The sequence below is a fragment of the Mytilus californianus genome, unplaced genomic scaffold (genome assembly GCF_021869535.1).
Source record: "Mytilus californianus isolate M0D057914Y unplaced genomic scaffold, xbMytCali1.0.p SCAF_36, whole genome shotgun sequence".
NCBI classification, from domain to species: domain Eukaryota; kingdom Metazoa; phylum Mollusca; class Bivalvia; order Mytilida; family Mytilidae; genus Mytilus; species Mytilus californianus.
The window spans coordinates 537,726-558,750 of record NW_026262686.1 but is presented as its reverse complement, the minus strand read 5'-3'; the positions used below and the strand labels follow the sequence as shown (position 1 = coordinate 558,750).

The window sequence follows — 21,025 nt, the reverse complement described above, 5'->3', positions numbered from 1 at the left end:
TAATCTGCATTTAATTCATTAAGGGGAATAACTCTAACTAAACAATGGGAAAACTAGTTTGACCTAGTGTTTAGTACATTCAAGACAGATTTTAGCATGTCGAGAATATATCAAGAAAAATTAAGACACAATTCAAAATGTTCAGAATGTGTCGAGACATAATGAGGAAAAAAAAGAATGTCGAGAATCTGTCGAGACATAATGAGAAAAAAAAAGAATGTCGAGAATCTGTCGAGAAATTTTAAGACAGTATTTAAATGTCGAGAATTTGTCGAGAAATTTTTAGACAGTATTCAGAATGTCGAGAATATGTCGAGTAAATTTCATACTTATTTAATATAAGTCAGAATTTGTCAAGAAAAATTAAGACATAATTCATTCTTTTTGAGAATGTCGAGTAAAAGTTCATGCAAATCGAGACAAAAACTGGTCTTTTCAGACTTTTGGACTTTTGTAGTGAAGGTACCCCCATTACGACCCTCATGTAGGAGAGAATGGAGAGGACTAACAAAAGAAGCTTGAGAACTGTAGTTATCATGGTAACTCCTTTATTTTTTCAGTTTCTATAGAAGGTTATGGAGATGATAGACAACAGCAGCTAGATGCCTTCCCTTTTAGTCAGCCAATACCACAAGGAGACGATGATGCAGAATTAAGACATAAACTGAAAGACATGGGAGGAGGTATGACACCCTATGTGCCTCCAAAAATATTTTTTCATAGCATTTTTGTATTTAAGACAAATAGGAGTAAACACATGTAAATTCTTCTAGTCATAAATGTCTTTAAATTGTTTCCTTTTAATTTTTCCCTATGAAAGTTTGCTGTTTTCTGTTGAGGTCTATTCCATTAAAATGGATATGGGAGGGAAAGTTGGGAAGTTTTTATTTTTGGACCTGGGTCCTGAGTCATTTATGGTTGTTTGTCTTATTGATGTTGCATAATACTTGTAAGAAATATAAAAATAAGGAGATGAGGTATGATTGCCAATGAGACAACTATTCACCAAAGTTCAAATAAAGTGGATATAAACAATTATAGGCAATTGTATGGCCTTCAACAATGAGAAAAACCCATACCATATAGTCGGCTATAAAAGGCCCCGACTTATGTTTGTTGTGGAGGAATTTAATAAAAACTTTCTTACACACCATTGTTCATTTTAATGGAATAGTCTTGAAAAAAAAATTACATAGAGCAAGCATAGATTTCTTCAACACAAAAAAATTAAATGCTATGTTTCTTACAATTGCAAGTTATATATACCATCTCAAAATTGAAATACATGGTTCATATTCATTTTTTATATGAAAATAAGGAGATGTATTATGATTGATAAATGGTCCACTTTTCACATCAGGACGAGGATGTGAACAATTTTAGGTTATATAATTTACCTTTTAGTAGAGTAAGCAGACATGAGGGATAAAAACATATACATACCGTTTATATAATATAAAAAAGAAGATGTGGTATGATTGCCAATGAGACAACTCTCCACAAGAGACCAAATGACACAGAAATTAACAACTATAGGTCACCGTACGGCCTTCAACAATGAGCAAAGCCCATACCGCACAGTCAGCTATAAAAGTCCCCGAAATGACAATGTAAAACAATTCAAACGAGAAAACTAATGGCCTAATTTATGTACAAAAAGTGAACGAAAAACAAATATGTAACACAAAAACAAACGACAACCACTGAATTACAGGCTCCTGACTTGGGACAGGCACATACATACAGAATGTGGCCGGGTTAAACATGTTAGCGGGATCCCAACCCTCCCCTAACCTTGGACAGTGGTGTAGCAGTACAACATAAGAACAAACTATAAAACCGTACGGCCTTTCACTTTATTTGTGGTTTGCTTTTTATGATAATGGTTTTTAAACTAAAAGCAATAAATTTACTGAATGTAATAAAATATAATTTGTGTTGTAGCATCAAGAAAACAGTTTATGGCGTTGGCAAGAAAATTTTTCTCAAGAAAAAAGACAAACAAAAGAACACTTAAACAAATGTATCCTTAGTAAATCTATGATATATTTATGTTATATACACAACATTTGACAGGCATTTATATTTATGAATGGACAATTTTTATACGACCGCAAAAAATTTTTTGTGGTCGTATATTGGTATGACGTTGGCGTCGTCGTCGTTGTCGTCGTCGTCGTCGTCGTCCGGCGTCGTCTGGCGTCGTCCGAAGACACATTGGTTTTCGCACTCTAACTTTAGTTTAAGTGAATGGATCTCTATGAAATTTTACCAAAAGGTTCAATACCACAAAAGGAAGGTTGGGATTGATTTTGGGGGTTATGGTACCAACAGTAAAGGAATTAGGGGCCAAAAAGGGGCCAAAAATAAGCATTTTTGTAACTTCCAGACATAACTTGTGTGTTAGTGTATGGATCTCTCTGACATTGTACCACAAGGTTCCTTATCACAAAAGGAATGCTGGGATTGATTTTGGGGGTAATTGCCTCAAAATTTTAGGAATTAGGGGCCAAAAAAGGGGCAAAAAACAAGCATTTTTCTAGTTTCATGACAATAACTTATGTGTAAGTGTATGGATCTTTCTGAAATTGTACTACAAGGTTCCATATCACAAAGGGAAAGCTGGGTTTGAGTTTGGGGGTAATTGCCCTAAACGTTTAGGAATTTGGGGCCAAAAAGGGGCAAAAAAACAAGCATTTTTCTAGTTTCCAGACAATAACTTGTGTTCAAGTGTATGGATCTCTCTGAAATTGTACTGCAAGGTACCATACCACAAAGGGAAGGCTGGGATTGAGTTTGGGGGTGATGAATCATAAGGGGGTTCAAAAAATTTCGAGGGGGGGGGATTTTTTTTTTTTTTCTTTTAAAATTTTCCATTTTAAGTTGGTTATTTCTGATTTATATTTAAAAGCAAATAATAATGATATGGTAGGAGATACACACCAAACAGGATGTGTAAATTATTATATAATAAGTATTGTGCAATAGCAAGAAATTTTCAATTGCACAGTATTGCACAATAGCAAGAAATCTTCAATTGCACAGTATTGCGCAATAGCAAGAAATCTTCAATTGCACAGTATTGCGCAATAGCAAGAAATATCCAATAGCACAATATTGCGCAATAGCAAGAAATTGTCAATTGTACAGTATTGCGCAATAGCAAGAAATATTTAATTACACAGTATTGTGCAAAAGAAGATATTTCGTATAAATTGCTTATTTCTTGACCAATTTCAATGGGGTTTTATTCTTGAATTCTTGGGGTTCTTTAATATGCTGAATCTAACCGTGTATTTAGTTTTTGGATTTTGGGCCCCGTTTTTTAATTGGTCCACATTGAGGTCCATAGGGTCCAAAATTAAACTTTGTTTGATTTCATCAAAAATTGAATTAATGGGGTTCTTTGATATGCCAAATCTAACCGTGTATTTAGATTCTTAATTTTTGGTTCCGTTTTCAAATTGGTCTACATTAAGGTCCAAAGGGTCCAAAATTAAACTTAGTTTGATTTTAACAAAAATTGAATTCTTAGGGTTCTTTGATATGCTGAATCTAAACATGTATTTAGATTTTTGATTATGGGCCCAGTTTTCAAGTTGGTCCAAATCGAGGTCCAAAATTAAACTTTGATTTCAACAAAAATTGAATATATGGGGTTCTTTGATATGCTGAATCTAACCATGTATTTAGATTTTTGATTTTTGGGCCCCGTTATCAACTTTGTCCACATTGAGGTCAAAAGGGTCCAAAATTAAACTTTGTTTGATTTCATCAAAAATTGAATTCTTGGGGTTCTTTGATATGCTGAATCTAACCATGTATTTAGATTTTGGATATTGGACCATAATAGGTGAATGTCCAATTTAAAATTTTTAAGTTCTTAGACCACATTCATTCTGTGTCAGAAACCTATGCTGTGTCAAATATTCAATCACAATCCAAATGCAAAGCTGTATCAAGCTTGAATGTTGTGTCCATACTTGCCCCAACTGTTCAGGGTTCGACATCTGCGGTCGTATCAAGCTGCGCCCTGCGGAGCATTTTATTATCATTTTTGATCATATAATCTTTCAACAATATTCATATTTAGGATGAGAATATGTATTGTATAATATTGTAAATATAATTTCTTCTATGCCACCCTGTTAATTATAATATTTATTCACTTGAGATAGTTAAATTTTCAAACTTTAAATTTTGATATTTCCTGAGTATTTTAATTTGATAATTTAGCTATAGTGAGTGGATAAATATTGTGTAGACAATGGTGTAAAGTGGTAAAATCTTTTTCTATAATGATTTGATGCAAAGTGCAGAATGGTGGGAAAGTACACAAGAAAAATATTTAAAAGTGTATATAAAAATTTTATAAACTGGTCGAAAACAATTAAAATCCATACCGATTAAGAGAAATGCATATATTATATATTTATTAATGTTGCTGCTAATTAGACCAGCAGGATGATCCACATTTTTAATGTACTAGCAGTCTTCACGACAAACCTTTAAATCGACAGGCCCGGAGCTCAAATTTTGGAAATTTTTAGTTAGATTCTATTAACTTGTAAAGCTGATTTTTACAGGCCTGAAGGCAATTTTACATGCCTGGGCTGCTGGGCCTGTGGCTAAGCGTGAAGACTGGTACTAGCTCACATGATAACAACTTGTAAGAAAACACATGACCATAATATATGCAGACATTCTATCAGCATGTCCTGTCAGATCATTTTTTGCCTGCTTTTATTATTGGGATTGTTGAATAATAAACAAAAAATGTGAGATAAATTATTGCAATTATTGCAATTAGTGAGATAAATTATTGCAATTAGTGAGATAAATTATTGAGATAAATTATTGCAATTAGTGAGATAAATTATTGCAATTAGTGAGTTAAATTATTGAAATAAATTATTGAGATAAATTATCGCAATTACAGGAAATGCTGCATACAAATAATCCTATCAAAATTCTAAATGACGGTTTGTATTGGGTAAAGATTTGACTTGATATCTAAATCTTCCAAGGTTAATCACTTCTTTTGAGATACACAAAATAAAGTGCATTGATTATAAATTTCCAACATCCTATCCTTGAACATTTCCAGAAATTTATCAATGAAATATACGCTCAGGTATTCAAGTTACAAAATGATGTTATACTTGTCAAGAAAATTACATAACTTGTGCAAGGTGTAGGAATCTAATATCTGTTCTAAAAATATCAATGATGTCATTATTAAAGTAATCTTTAAAATTGGAGTTATCTTCCTTTAACCAATGCTTTATACAATGCAATGTTTAATTTGACTTCCCACTGATAGATTAAAGCAATCTTTACCCGTCAGTGCTTACAAGCACTTTGATTTTTAATACCAAGACCTATCCCTTCGCATTAATAAAAGCATTGCAAAAATTTATGAATTTACAGTATTCTATATATATCCAATAAATAAATATGATGAAGAAACCTGGCGATCAAAATAAAGTAATTAGTTTGAAGGAAAAATAGAAAAAATTACAAATATTCAGTTAAGTTCATTTGCATTGAAATACTTGTAAAGGTAAAAACCATTTAAACTTATTTTCGTAAGTAAGATAATATTATTTAACCTTGACCCAGAAAATCAGACAGAAAGAGAAACTGGCGCCCTCTATGATGAATCTGCTGAATAGTGATGAGGAAGGTTTTAATGAGGAGGAGCATATCAACAATAGTAAACCTTACGACCAAGAACCAGAAATTGAACCCTTGGTAATTATTTGTATATTTTAAATATGCTAGAAACAAAAAATATTCAACATCTTATCAAAATGAGAGCAGAAAAGATATTTCACAATGCTAAAATGCATAAATAAAGATAACAGGAACTAATAGAAATATAAAAAAGATAACAAGAACTAATAGAATTATAAGAAAGATAACAGGAACTAATAGAAATATAAGAAAGATAACAGGAACTAATAGAAACAAAAAAAAATAACAGGAACTAATAGAAACATAAAAAAGACAACAGGAACTAATAGAAATATACAAAAGATAACAGGAACTAATAGAAGTATAAAAAAGATAACAGGACCTAATAGAAATATAAAAAAGATAACAAGAACTAATAGAAATATAAGAAAGATAACAGGAACTAATAGAAATATAAAAAAAATAACAGGACCTAATAGAAACATAAAAAAGATAACAAGACCTAATAGAAGTATAAAAAAGATAACAGGAACTAATAGAAACAAAAAAAATAACAGGAACTAATAGAAATATAAAAGAATAACAGGAACTAATAGAAGTATAAAAAAGATAACAGGAACTAATAGAAATATAAAAAAATAACAGGAACTAATAGAAACATAAAAAAGACAACAGGAACTAATAGAAACATGAAAAAGATAACAAGACCTAATAGAAGTATAAAAAAGATAACAGGAACTAATAGAAGTATAAAAAAGATAACAGGAACTAATAGAAACAAAAAAAATAACAGGAACTAATAGAAATATAAAAGAATAACAGGAACTAATAGAAATATAAAAAAGATAACAGGAACTAATAGAAATATAAAAAAGAAAACAGGAACTAATAGAAGTATAAAAAAGATAACAGGAACTAATAGAAATATAAAAGAATAACAGGAACTAATAGAAAAATAAAAAAGATAACAGGAACTAATAGAAATATACAAAAGATAACAGGAACTAATAGAAATATAAAAAAGATAACAGGAACTAATAGAAACATAAAAAAGATAACAGGTACTTATAACAAGATAACAGGAACTAATAGAAATATAAAAAAGATAACAGAAACTAATAGAAACATAAAAAAGATAACAGGTACTAATAGAAACATAAAAAAGATATCAGGTACTTATAACAAGATAACAGGAACTAATAGAAGTATAAAAAAAGATAACAGGAACTAATAGAAACATAAAAAAGATAACAGGAACTAATAGAAATATAAAAAAAGATAACAGGTACTTATAGAAATATAAAAAAGATAACAGGAACTAATAGAAATATAAAAAAGATAACAGGAACTAATAGAAACATAAAAAAGATAACAGGTACTTATAACAAGATAACAGGAACTAATAGAAGTATAAAAAAAGATAACAGGAACTAATAAAAACATAAAAAAGATAACAGGAACTAATAGAAACATAAAAAAGATAACAGGTACTTATAACAAGATAACAGGAACTAATAGAAATATAAAAAAGATAACAGGAACTAAGAGAAGTATAAAAAAGATAACAGGAACTAATAGAAATATAAAAAAGATAACAGGAACTAAGAGAAACATAAAAAAGATAACAGGTACTTATAACAAGATAACAGGAACTAATAGAAGTATAAAAAAGATAACAGGAACTAATAGAAACATAAAAAAGATAACAGGTACTTATAACAAGATAACAGGAACTAATAGAAGTATAAAAAAAGATAACAGGAACTAATAGAAACATAAAAAAGATAACAGGAACTAATAGAAACATAAAAAAGATAACAGGTACTTATAACAAGATAACAGGAACTAATAGAAGTATAAAAAAAGATAACAGGAACTAATAGAAACATAAAAAAGATAACAGGAACTAATAGAAACATAAAAAAGATAACAGGTACTTATAACAAGATAACAGGAACTAATAGAAATATAAAAAAGATAACAGGAACTAATAGAAATATAAAAAAGATAACAGGAACTAAGAGAAGTATAAAAAAGATAACAGGAACTAATAGAAATATAAAAAAGATAACAGGAACTAAGAGAAGTATAAAAAAGATAACAGGAACTAATAGAAATATAAAAAAGATAACAGGTACTTATAAAAAGATAAAAAAGATAACAGGTACTTATAAAAAGATAACAGGAACTAATAGAAATATTGGACTACAACAGACCACACCAACTACCATCAACAATAGATGCCAAAAAAGTTCTATCATTTGTTCATTTTACTTCCTTGTTTTGTCAGAAGACTTAATGAATTACGTCATTGCTTTTCATTTTCCTCCTGCTGTTTGACTGGCCATGGTAAAAAAATATGAGAATCCTTTGTGAGAACCCTACTTTGCCCTTGGTCTCATTTTTTAAGTTCATAGACCTTCAAAATAAAACAAATGTTCAAGCATGTCAGACATTTTTAAGTGTCTAATTATGTTCATTCTATTATAAATATAAAAATAAGTTTGTTAAGAGCCACTTTATATTTACCCTAATAAGAGCCACTTTATATTTACCCTAATAAGAGCCACTTTATATTTACACTATTATGTGTATAAAATTTATAATCAATTAGTCAAATCTGCAAAAACATCAACCTCCAATCAAAATTTTAAAAAAGTGCCTTGAATAATCCTCCTGCTTTATGCAAACTTATGGAAGCCTGAGACATGTTGTTATGGAAGGGTTGATACTATTTATCTAGAGTATGATTTAATGGTAACCATGGGTACAGTAATTACAAACAGAAAAAAGACAAAATAAACGAATGAAGAAAGAAAGGAAATATACAGATACTTAGATATGATAAATTGCAACAATAAAAAGATTGATCAACTGCTCTATAAATATAGTAAAATATTTTTACATGATGTATTTTTCAGCCAACATCTTTAATAAGTGTACCAGGTCATAAATATGTACAACGACCCCCATATCATCCTGACACTATTACAACTTACCATGACAACATGGGGTCAGATATGGTCTGAAGGGATTGATGTCCACTTACCATGACAACTAAAGGCCAGATGTGGTCTAGTGAGATTTATTTCTAGTTACCATGACAACACATTTCACTGCCTGTTTACCACAACAGTATAAATTACAGATTGTTTAATGAAATCATCAAATTTAGTTACTATGACAACATTTAGTATCATCCTAGTTACTATTGCAACATATATTGTGATATGGTAGTGAAACAGTCTTATGTTGCAAATTGAAGTTTAGATTTTGTTGTACCTTGTATTTATTTAGTATTAATTTTGTATCAACATGATAGACACAGATTTCATCCTTTATTTTTCAGAAAAAAGTCATCATAATTCAAAGAAAAAAATAAAAACTCTTATTATTAATTTAGCCATTTCATTTCATGGAATAGATAGTTTTTGAAAGAAAATTTGAGTTACTGTAAATTCAGAAATTATTGCGTCCATTTATTATTGCGATGGTTGAAGAATGGAAAAAAATCGAGTTTAATTATTGTGATTTCTGGAAAATCTGCTTACAGATATATGTATCAGATATCAGAATGCAAGTTCTTATTATTGCGAGACTCACCCAGTCGCATTTATCACATTAATAAAAACATTGCAATAATTTCTGAATTCACAGTAGTCATTTTTCTTTGCACAAATTCCTTGATAAATCAACTAAATTTAACTTTTTATACTGACCACTAGACTTTAGAAAAAGATTTTTATGAAGAAGTTTAAGTCTTAATTCATCACTACAATCAAGAAAGGATCTCTTATCAGATTGTACCTAATGGTTTCATTTGTTTAGTCAAATAAGAAAATTGTCCAGTTTCACCTCCAACTTGGAGGCCAAGGGAAATAATTCCAACTCAAATTATGTCATGTGGACACTTTCTATATTGTATGTGATGCATGTGTGTTTTTTACATTGTGATCTGTGTTTATAAAGTGCTTTAATTTAAGACATCTGTCAAAACATTTTAAAGACATTTGAAATTTATCTATCATGTGTCAGTTTTACGATAGTAAGAAGAATGTTCAGTTGAAAGCTGTACATCAAAAAGTTTGCAATTTTCATAAGCAATAGTTATAATGTTAGGTTTAAGTACTGTTATTTAAACTTTGTTTTTTTTTACTCTCTTATTTCTTTCAAGAAAATTAATGAGTGAGAATTATGGTTGATAACCATTTGTGCAATGCAAATATAATGCAGGGTTGTTGAATAACAGATTTATGATAATTAATTGTTTAATTATTTTCACATTTATGGAAAACAACTATAGAATGCACTGTGCACAATAAGGGGAGATAACTTGTCTTCTTTTGTTCATCACTTTCTATTCACTGGATTGAAAAAGTTCCAAATCTATTATGTATGCGTAGAACAAAGCTTTTTATTTATTTATAGTCTTTTGGCAGCACTACAGGTATATGAATGCCTAAATTGGAGGATTTCTTTTGTGTAGAATCGATTTGTTTATATAATTTCTTAATTCTTATAAGTACTTTAATTGTTTTGATTACCTTGTGTTGTTGTGTTAATACATTATGCTACAACCTCTGTTATTCACATTTATACTTTTTTTTAATTTTGACATTTTATAAATGGATTTCTCTACTGTTGCCGTTAACATTTAACATTGACTATAAAATGACATAAGGCCAGTTACAATGTATTTATTTATTATTTCTGTAGTCAATGAGGCTCTAGGTGGGAAAATTTTTTTCAATTTGTATTCTATAATTCTTTTAGTCATTTTCTGTTTTCTTCAATTTTTTAAGCAATTTACTGCTTCTTTAATTTTTTTTCTCATTGTTCTCTGTTCTTTTTATTGTAGGTCTCATTTTGTTTTTCTATTTTTTGTATATTTTGGCCCATTTTCTCTATCCTTTATTTTTTGGGTCCATTATTCTGTATTCTGTTAACCCTGTCCAGACCCTCTTTAAGTTTTATTGATTGTGAAGTACTTATATTGATAGATATTGATATATCTGGTGCAATGGGGGTAGTCAACGGTTTGGCTCAATTATATTCTTACCATTTTATTGTTCTGATTTTCTTCTTAAAGAAATGTATCAATTCTAATTTACAAAGAAGAACGTCCATTTTGGGGATATTGATTTCTGCAAATTTACTGAAAACAAAAATTTCAGAAAAATTATAGATCCAATTTTGCTGTCATATAGTTGAAGTTAAGTCCATAATACATTCTGTTGATAAACAACATTGTACAAAGAGTTATTATATCATAAATTATAAAATTAGAATTTCGGATCGCACTTTTGGTGCAAGATATTTATTTTTTATGAAAGCTTGATTCATGACAACATCTAAATTTTGTAACAATTACTTTTTTACTTTGGCAACAGTTTAATTATTTTTGGTGTTGACAGACAAAGTAAGAGGGTTTTCTTCCAAAGTTTGTTTTATTTGTTGAAGGATTCTTTAATCATTAAAAGATTTACTTAATTTTGGATTTTAAATTTTGTTTATTATTGTTTTAGTAGCATAAAACAAGCATAGAATCAAATGATGTTGTATGTAGGTCATCATAATTAGACAATCTGATATCAATAATACAGGAGCCAGTACATCATTTATTTCATTACCTTATAACTTTGCACCTGATATTTGCCATCATTTAAAGCTCTATGAACTCAGAATTATTTATTTTCCCTCTGAATCATGTCACCTTATTGTCATATAATTGTATATTCAATCATATATTTATGTCATCTCAGTTTTTTAAAAGGGTAATCAGTAACTGCATGGCAGCTTTAACATACACAAAAGTGGGTTATGCCTTTTTTGATCTGTCTAGGTTTGTTTTTTTTTTGGGGGGGGAGGGGATAAAGCTTGTCTTGTTCGTCCACCCTGCCGTATTGGTTGGACATGGTGTTTTATTACATGCAGGGCTCATACTACTTCAGAATCATAGGGAGAAGTGACTTCTTTTTTTGAAACTGAGAGGGAGAAGTGGTGAGATTTGAAAGAGAAGTGCTCATTCGCTCGCTCGCGGCGCTACAATGTTTGGTTTTTACTATAATACAATGAGCTATATGTATCTTATTTTTTGTTATATTGTTCAATTTGTACCTGGGTATACAATTAAAGTAACAGTTCAAATTCAAAGTTGTTTAATTTTATCATATTTAGTTGCACAATCATATTAGTCCTCTTGTCAGAAAAAAACAATTAAATATCTGGCAATAATAAAAAAGATTTTTTTTTTATATCAAAAAGGAAAAGAATCCGGATTTCAGTCATAGCTGGTCCGTTTCGGATGAAATCCCCACTCCGATCCGTAGTTGAACAATAATTTGCCCAAAAATTTAAATGGCGGACGAAGAAAAATTTACAAAAATTAACGATGTTTGACACGCTATTTGGAAGGGAATATGACATTTTTAATGGAATATAAGGATAACCAATTTACTTCAGGCAAATTTCATCACGTTCTAATGAATTAACAAGCTTATTTTGCTGAAAGTTAGAATGATTTGATATACGCTCTCAGAAACAAGTACCGGAAGTGATAAAAAAATTGTCTTCATGAAAATAACATGCAACCAACTTTAAAATCAATGCTTTAACCTCTTTTCTAAAGAAAATAAATCGTTTATGTCTTTGAATTTCTTTACTTTCAAATGAAAAATTGCTGTTTTTATCGACTTGGTAAATGTTGAATATTGCTGATGACGAAAGCGACTGAAAGCGAGTATCCTGAACAACAGGGCGACTAGATTTCGCTTTTGTCGGTCGGACAAAGTGAAGTGACGGACGGGAAAGCGACTTTGTTGCCCCAGTCGCCTGCTAGCGTGAGCCCTGACATGAGAACAATTCATGATACAAGCTTTAACATACGCAACAGTGGATTTTCCATTTTCAATTGTCTTTGGGGGTAAATATTAAAGCTTTTCTTGTTTGCAATTCTGCCCTGTCGGTTGGACATGGTGTTATATCACACGATTTGAAGGTGTTATATCAAACGACTTGAAGTAAAATCCATGATATAAGCAGATAAGCATCTGTTGTCAATATTAGAAATTGAAATATAAAAATAAAGTAGACATGGGGTACAGCCAAATTTGGATACTCAGAGAAAGGCAAAATACATACACGTTTTATTTTTATGTTTTGGTCATCGTCTAACTATTTTTATGCATAAATTTTAAAGGAAAGTTTGACATTTTTGTGATATTTTCTATTCACAATAGTCAGGTTAATATATCCTCCTGAAAATCAGTCCCCCCTGCCCCTCCCTAAAATTTCATTTCCAGGAAAACAGGGAATTTTGAAACACCATCTTATTTCTAGAAATTATAGCATCACATCCATAACACTATTAACACAATATCAAAGGAATCATTTCAGATAGGATCACGTTACCCTCATGCTGAAAGGTCTTAGGGAGATAGGTCCTGAGGAGAATACTGGCACTTTACAGTACTCCCGCTTTAATATGTTTTCTTTTAAACTTTACCAAAGATAAATAACCTCATAATATTTCTGTTTGGTGCTTTATCATGTAAATTGTTTGTCTCCAGATTTATAAATAATATGTTTTTGCTGGAAGTAGGTCGATAGCGATGTTGAAATTTCAGTTAGCTATTATGATGTTAATTTTTATAAACTGATACATTTGTATATCTTTATTTATTTAGAATAAGATATCTGAAATGATTTTTCCCTGTTAGCTTTTTTTAACAAAAGTTTCACTACAATAATATATGAAAGCTACTTTACAGGAAATCATATTTTGCTATCTCAAAGAATTGCAACTGACCTTACACATTTGATTGACCTCAAAAACTGTTAAGTAGAAACCAATTAAAGTTATCAAAAATAGTGCATAAAAATCTGCCATTTTTTATGTAAAAAGTCTTCCAGTGTCTTCAGAATTAATTATTTGTATTGTAAATGTTAATTGTATGTACGCTTATAACTAATTAGATACTATTAATTTGATAGAATTCATCAAAAACAAACGATAATTATTTTATACTTTAATAGTATATATTTACATTTGGTTGTTAAAATCATGTAATAAATTCAACAATTTACACATATTGAATAATTATTCAAAATGTAATCACAATTTGTTTTTTATCTTGCATGATCAGCTCTTAATATTTTTTTGGAGATTTTTTATGACAGATTATAATGAATTCTGGGTAATCTTTTTCAATTTAAAAGCAGACACCAAAATATTGTGATTGTTTAACCATATCTGTAAACAATGATCATTAAAAATCTCCAAGGCAAAGAAATTATTATGACTAATTTTATGTAGTGCTGACATCTGCTTTTAATCTACATCAGTGCCAAGTATTTGTATAAAAATAGAATATGGTATTAATATTTGTTAATATGTAAATATACTAAATAATGTAAAATTATTTGAATTGTTGTTAGTGACGTTTTTCTTTTTTGTTAATTTTAAAACATTTCAGTGAATATGAAAATATACTATTTATACTTTTAAATGTGATTATGAATCATTTTGTCTATTATATTCCTGATATCAGGGTTATTTTCACATCATGTTTTATATTGTTCGCAAATTGATTCTAAGAAGGGTCAGATAAATATTTGCCTTGTTCATTATTCGTGTTTCACTTTGTACAATGCATTTAATCGGACAGTAACATTTTTGCTTAGGTTAAAATGTGTCTACCTCAAACACTGCGAAAATTAGACACACACGAAAATTTCCTGATATATGGTTGTATAAATGAAGCTTTCGTAACTCTTCTAGAACAATTATAACAATAATTCTGTTTTAAACATTGCATGTTTTATGTCCTGGGCGTTTTTTGAAATAAGTAATTTGACAATATTACTGAATATGAAAATATTCTATTGAAGTGCTATTGAGTTCAACAACTTCAGCTAACTTATAAAAGTATTGAGAATAAATGGATAAAAAAAAATCATTTAGGACAGAGGTCATTTATGTATGGCCGTAACATGGTCAGTGTTTAAAGCATGTAAAATAAATGGATTAGTGATGTTAATTTTCATCACTATATTGACAAGATACATATTCAAAACTGGTTTTCCAAGAGGAACATAATTTTCCTTAACTTGCTCACCTTCCAAATATTAACACATAAAAGAAATTAAAGTTAAACTCATAGAAAAGATACAAATAATTTTCATTTAGAACCATCAGTGAATTTTACTTTTCCTGCATGGTTGGAATTTAACTTAAGCCCAGCAATAATTCATTGAAAAAGTGTATCAACATCTACTGGTACTTAAAATCAACTCGATTCGAGCCATCTTTTTGTTTTTGCCTTCTTGAACATCCATTGGAATCACAAAATACATCATTGAAATAGTGTATATACACCCACTGGTACTTAAAAGGGATTTACTTCTAGCCATCTTTTTGTTTTTGCCTTCTTAAACATCCTTTGGACTCAGGCTCTGCAAAAAAGATTGTTGGTCTCCCCTAACCCTGCCGTGTCTGTATTAACTCCCGGGTCAATTCTTTTTTTCCAATAGATGAAAAAAGACCAAGACTATATGGTAATGTAGCTTTAATTGTCTGATTATTTCTTTTAAAAAGTTTCATTTGTCATTCTTAAAGTTTAAATTATGAATCAAATTTTTTGTCAAGAATTTCCTGTCAGTGGTTCAAGAAGAAATTCTTTGTAGAGCAAAACTGGTGGCTCATTTGATCTCTTGCAAAATAAATAAAATAAGATAAAAAAAAATATCTGCCTGCCAACCATTTGATATTGTGTTAGGGGAGACCAACATTCAATTTTCAATTGCCTCACAAAGTTAACTTGCTTGCAATGGAAACAACACATAATGTTTTACCTCAAATGGTTTGCTTTTATTATTTTGATATTCATTGTTAACTTTGATAAGTTTTGTTCTATCTAAGGTTGTAGATAATACTCAAGTATTTTATTATTTATACATTTTTCAGATGTATAAACTTTTAAACAATTGTTGTATATAGTTTACATATATGTATTGATTGTATTTAGTTAGTGTCAATATTGACCTCAGTATGACCTCTGTAAATATTTTTTAGATATGGTAGTGTCGATGTTCAGTATAAATAATTTTACTTTGAAAGACCTTGTGAAAAATAGGTTTTTTTAACTGTTGGTTAAGACACACCAACTTACAACCAAATGTATAAATATGGCCACCATTGGTGTGTAGATACCCAATTTAGGAATACCAAGGGTTAACAAGGAATCTATGATTAAACAACAAAATTCATGTTTTTTAAGTAAGTAAAAAATAATACACACATGTACAAATTTTAGTATCTTTTTAAGATTACCTATTGAAACATTTTTTGTCTTTTTGGTTTTAAAATAACAAATTTTAAAAGTTAGATTAAGTTTAATGCTAGTTCTTTGAATTTAATCTTAATTTTGGAAATATGTTATTTTTTGAATTACTAGTAGCTTTGTTAACAATGCCTGTTATTATATTGGTTGATATATCTTATAAAAAGTAAACAATTAAATACATTGTGTTGATATTGTGGACATTTACTTGTATGTTTACAGTAAAACTTGTTTATTGTGTAACAACCTAACTATAAATTAAATCATTAATTGTTTTTCTTGTCTTGTTTTTTTGTGTAGCTGGATAATTATTATTAGTGTATTGATGGTTAAGTTCCGTTGTTTTGTTTAGAGTATCCCAATTTTAAAAAAAATGGAGGTGGAGGTTGGATTTTTTACCGATTTTGTACATCACCCTATTCCCATTATAGCAATAGTCTTTGTCTGTCAGTATCACACTACTACACTAGACTACACCAAACACCATTTTGATTTGACAATTTCTATGAGAGTTTTCATGGTTCATCGACTGCTTGAAAATATAATTAGATTTTATTCATCAGTCAATGTTAAGTTTTCATGGTTTTGTCACTTTATCAGATACTAAAACCAATCGGTCAAGTATATTTGGTGTATGGAATGATTGTAAGGTGTACATGTCTGTCTGGCAGGGACTTCCAGTATATTTGGTGTATGGAATGATTTTAAGGTGTACATGTCTGTCTGGCAGTGTTCATCTGACCTTGACCTCAATTTCATGGTGTTGTCCGTTTCTCAGATACTATAAGCAAAAGTTCCAGTATATTTGGTGTATGGAATAATTGTAAGGTGTACATGTCTGTCTGACAGTGTTCATCTGACCTTGACCTAATTTTCATTGTGCATTAGTCAATGTTAAGTTTTCGTGGTTATGTTTGTTTCTCAGATACTATAATCGAAAAGGTCAACTATACTTGGTGTATGTAATGAATGGATAGTGTACATGTTGTCTGGCAGGGTTAATCTGACCTCTATCTCATTTTTATGGTTCATTGGACAATGTCCAATTTTCTATAAAATTAGATCTGTTTCTCAGATACTATAAGCAATAGGCTAACTTAATTTGTTGTATGGTATAATTAGGTGTACATGTCTTAATATGACTTCATTTACATTGATCATTGACAATGTTAAGTTTATGTGATGCTTGTAGTAAAACCTTCATATTACACACTTTAACATTTATTCAATCACGACAAGTAAAGTAGAAAAGTATAACAAAAATACCAAACTCCAAGGAAAATTCAAAATGGGGATGTCCATAAAAACTGACAAAATCAAACGTTATACTATATCAATCAAGGGATCAAGTGAAAAACAACTGCCATATTCCCGACTTGGTACAGAAATTTTCTGAAGATAATGGTGGGTTAAACCTGGTTTTATAGCTAGCTTAACCTCCCACTTTTATGACAGTTGTTTATGGTTCCATTATATTGACAAAATTAGGTGAGGAGTTTCAGCATGTGCACTCTTGTTGTTGCATAACTACCAGTACATATTAAGTCAAGGCCCTTCCCCCATAGGACATGGTTCAGTGACTTTCAATAAATTACCAATTTTCAATGCTAAGTTTCTGCTTAAGTTAGTTTGATAGGCAATGATATTATCTATAAAGTTGCATTACTATCAGTATATTTCAATTAAATGTGTCAACCATTTCGAGGCCATGCTCCCAGGTTCATGGTCCAGTGACTTTGAATTAATTAGCAATGTTGCTGTTCATCAGTTAGTCTTTTTCTGAATTTTCTGCTGACAGGCAAAACGTATCTCTGTGTCAACAGTTCTTTTAAGAGGGACATTAGGGTGTAATATCACCAAAAAGATACTACACCATATCAGGTTTCATGTTAAAAGGGGTAGAAAAAAATAATCCCTTGAATTTGAGTTTTATATATTGTTTAAATGGACTATTCTGCATGGATTGGGACACAAAAAGCATGCTTGAGGGAAAATTGTGTAAAAATAGGGGCGTATGGAATTATAAATTTCTTGAGAAAAGAAATTTCCTATAGGTTGCACTTTGTAAATACAGCTGTTTCTCAAACCACGCCTCTTTTGGGGAGATATATAATATTCATAAATATGTTAATTTGTTAATGTACTGGTTCCCATTTATGATCTCTGTGTTTCATCTCATAGAGACATCACTTGGGAATGTAACCAGTATAGAAAAACATGGTAGCGCCTAAATTTTAATTCTTAGGAGGTCCAAATATGAAGGTAAGGGTAGTATAGAATTTTAGTATAAATTTAAACTCTTAGAAGTTCAGGGCACATAAATGTTGAAAATATGCCGCACAGCCCTATATTTTGACCTTTGAATAAAATAGTAGTGCATATAAACTTTCCGTTCTGGGATAATATTTTTCACGAAACTTCATAGTAAAAGTGTCACAGTTTTAGCCGCAAAGGGAGTTCCTATGGGAAATTGCATTGTTTATATTTACAGAATTGCAACCTATAGGCATGTATTTGTAAATTTGTTTTACAAAGCCCTTAAGATGAATTAAAATCACCTGGTTATTGTTCTATATTGGTCTTCAACTTCATACTTTATTTGGCCTTTTTAACTTTTTTTGATTCAAGTGTCACTGATGAGTCTTTTGTAGACGAAACACGCATCTGGTGCAAATAGAAAATTTCAATCCTGGTATCTATGATGAGTTTATTTTGGTAGGGTTTTGTTTGTTAATTGGTTGATGATGAATTTTTCATTTGCTGTCCATAAAGTTTGGTAATTCATGCTATCTCTTTTTTCCTCTACTTTTTCTTCCCTTGGTGATGGAAGAACAAAAAACAACAAATCAACAACACTATTTCAAATTCATTTTATCATGATTGTTCATTGTCATTAATTCTGAACGGTAAAACAAATGACTGATGTTGGCAAGTGTGATAATATAATACAGTTATTCCTTAAATAATCATTGTATTCATTCTTTAAATGTAATGAATGATGGTTCAGAATACTATTAACAATATGCCTGTTAATACACCCCTAAAATTAACATACCATGAAATTATTCTGTATAACTGTAGACCAACTTATTTTCGTGGATACTTTATTTCGCGTTTAGCCGTTTCTAGCCTATTTCGCGCCGATTTAATTTAGCGATTCTTAAATTTACTTGATGTAGATGAATAAGGAAAAATACAAGTTTTACATGTCGCAACGATTTATATTCACGTTATTTTTCTACTCGCGAAAGTTGTGAAAATAAATCACTCACGAAAATTAGTTGGCTTACAGAATTCATTGGCATATCCAGGAGGAGGAATTTAGGAGGTTGGGACCTTAATTTCTTCAGATTTTTTTTCAAAATCACATAAAAATCTACAAAAATAGACTTAGAACCTTTCTTTTAAAGGTAGAACCCTCTTTTGCAAATTTCTGGACAAGTGCCCGCTAATGTCACAGACTCAAATCAACAACACTAACAACATACAAATAACTATACACGATGCTGGAATGTGCTACAGGTATATATATGATTATTATTGGAACTACTGTACACATGTATATCTTGTGATTTATATAGCTATACATTTTGCCTGGGGATTAAATTCCTGCATTAATAATAAGATGGCACTTCACATACAAACTATTTGCCAAGGAGATAAATTTTGTGAAATTAGCAAAATAAATCCCATGCTAAAATATCCATGTTTACAGTATCCTAAATTAACTACAAACCCTTAAAGACATGTCTCCTATTGTTAAATGTTGATACCTAAGAATAGCAAAAATAACAATAACTGGTAACTAAAACCTAAATACAACATAGGATAAACAAAACAGTATTAAATGATCAAATAAATATTATCTGAAAATTCTAAAAATTGACAATTTTAATTCTACAGTCCATAAATTATTAACTTGAATTTTATAATATGCATGCATGGAGTATATGTTGATTTATTATACTTTATGCAAATTTCTTATATCATCCATTCATTTCATTGGACACGCGGCATTTGTTAATTTTCACTAACCTTTCATAAGCCCCGCCCATCCATAGCAACATGTGATAATATTAGCAACGGGTGTTAATGCCTAAAATTAACACCCGCCTGAGCCAGTGGTTTGCCGATTCGGAACAATTAACACCCGCTACGGCCGAGGTTTACCGATTCTTATCTCTACATCATTTCCGTCGTTTTGTTGTTGTTATTGAAATAATTTAGACAACAAAAAATGACAGTGGAACGTATAGTAAAATCAATATAAGAAAGCATAATAAAGTAACAAAGGATGTGACGTAACATACGGAACACTAAAGTATAACGTTACGTTACACGCAATTAAAGTCATTACAGTTATTAGTTAACAATCTTAATTTATACAATTTTTACAATTGTCCTTCTAATAACATAGTACACACTTGAATCATAAGGCATTCAGTATAATAAAAAACATACTGCCCTTGGATGTAGATGTTAGGGTGATTAACACCCTCGGTGAAAAAATTGTCACCCACGACTTCTTCTTTGGTGATAATTATTTCCCTCATGTGTTAATCTACCCTAACACCTTCATCCAAGGGCAGTACCGTAGAAAGGCTTGTATAGTTCGCAGTGGTACATAGTCCGCAACCCCTTCTCCCCACGAAATTTTAGGTAAAAAAACTTTTTGTAACTGTTAGAAAAGGTCTAATGAAACTCCGGTAATTTCAAATCCTGTGCGGTCGTTTGCGGTATTTTCTTGGAAAAACCTGTTCTCCATCATCAAACAGAAGCTGAAACTGCTTGTAAATGATTCTAGAACGCTTCATGATTGTTAAAATAAGTTTAATTCACTTTAAAAACAATTTAGAAACTTGTGTATGTTTAAACAGGAAGTTTAAAAAGCACGTGTAAAAGAAGAAATTAACCGGTGAGAGTCGAAATCCGTACATAACAGATATCACTATAATACGACTTTGAAAGTAAAACAGTTCCATCCTTTT

General features: G+C 30.2%; 1 protein-coding gene across 2 annotated transcripts in view; it reads left to right on the top strand.

Moving 5' to 3' along the window:
- LOC127736749 (uncharacterized) overlaps positions 1 to 5,869 on the top strand; it is a 52,113-nt gene extending 46,244 nt beyond the window's left edge. For both annotated transcript variants that reach the window (XM_052247327.1, XM_052247328.1), the window contains exons 6-8: positions 561 to 683; positions 1,945 to 2,023; positions 5,631 to 5,869. In XM_052247327.1, coding sequence (XP_052103287.1) covers positions 561 to 683; positions 1,945 to 2,023; positions 5,631 to 5,775 — 347 coding nt within the window. In that variant the 3' untranslated portion in view covers positions 5,776 to 5,869. The remainder of the gene's footprint in view (positions 1 to 560; positions 684 to 1,944; positions 2,024 to 5,630) is intronic.
- Positions 5,870 to 21,025: the final 15,156 nt, after the last annotated feature.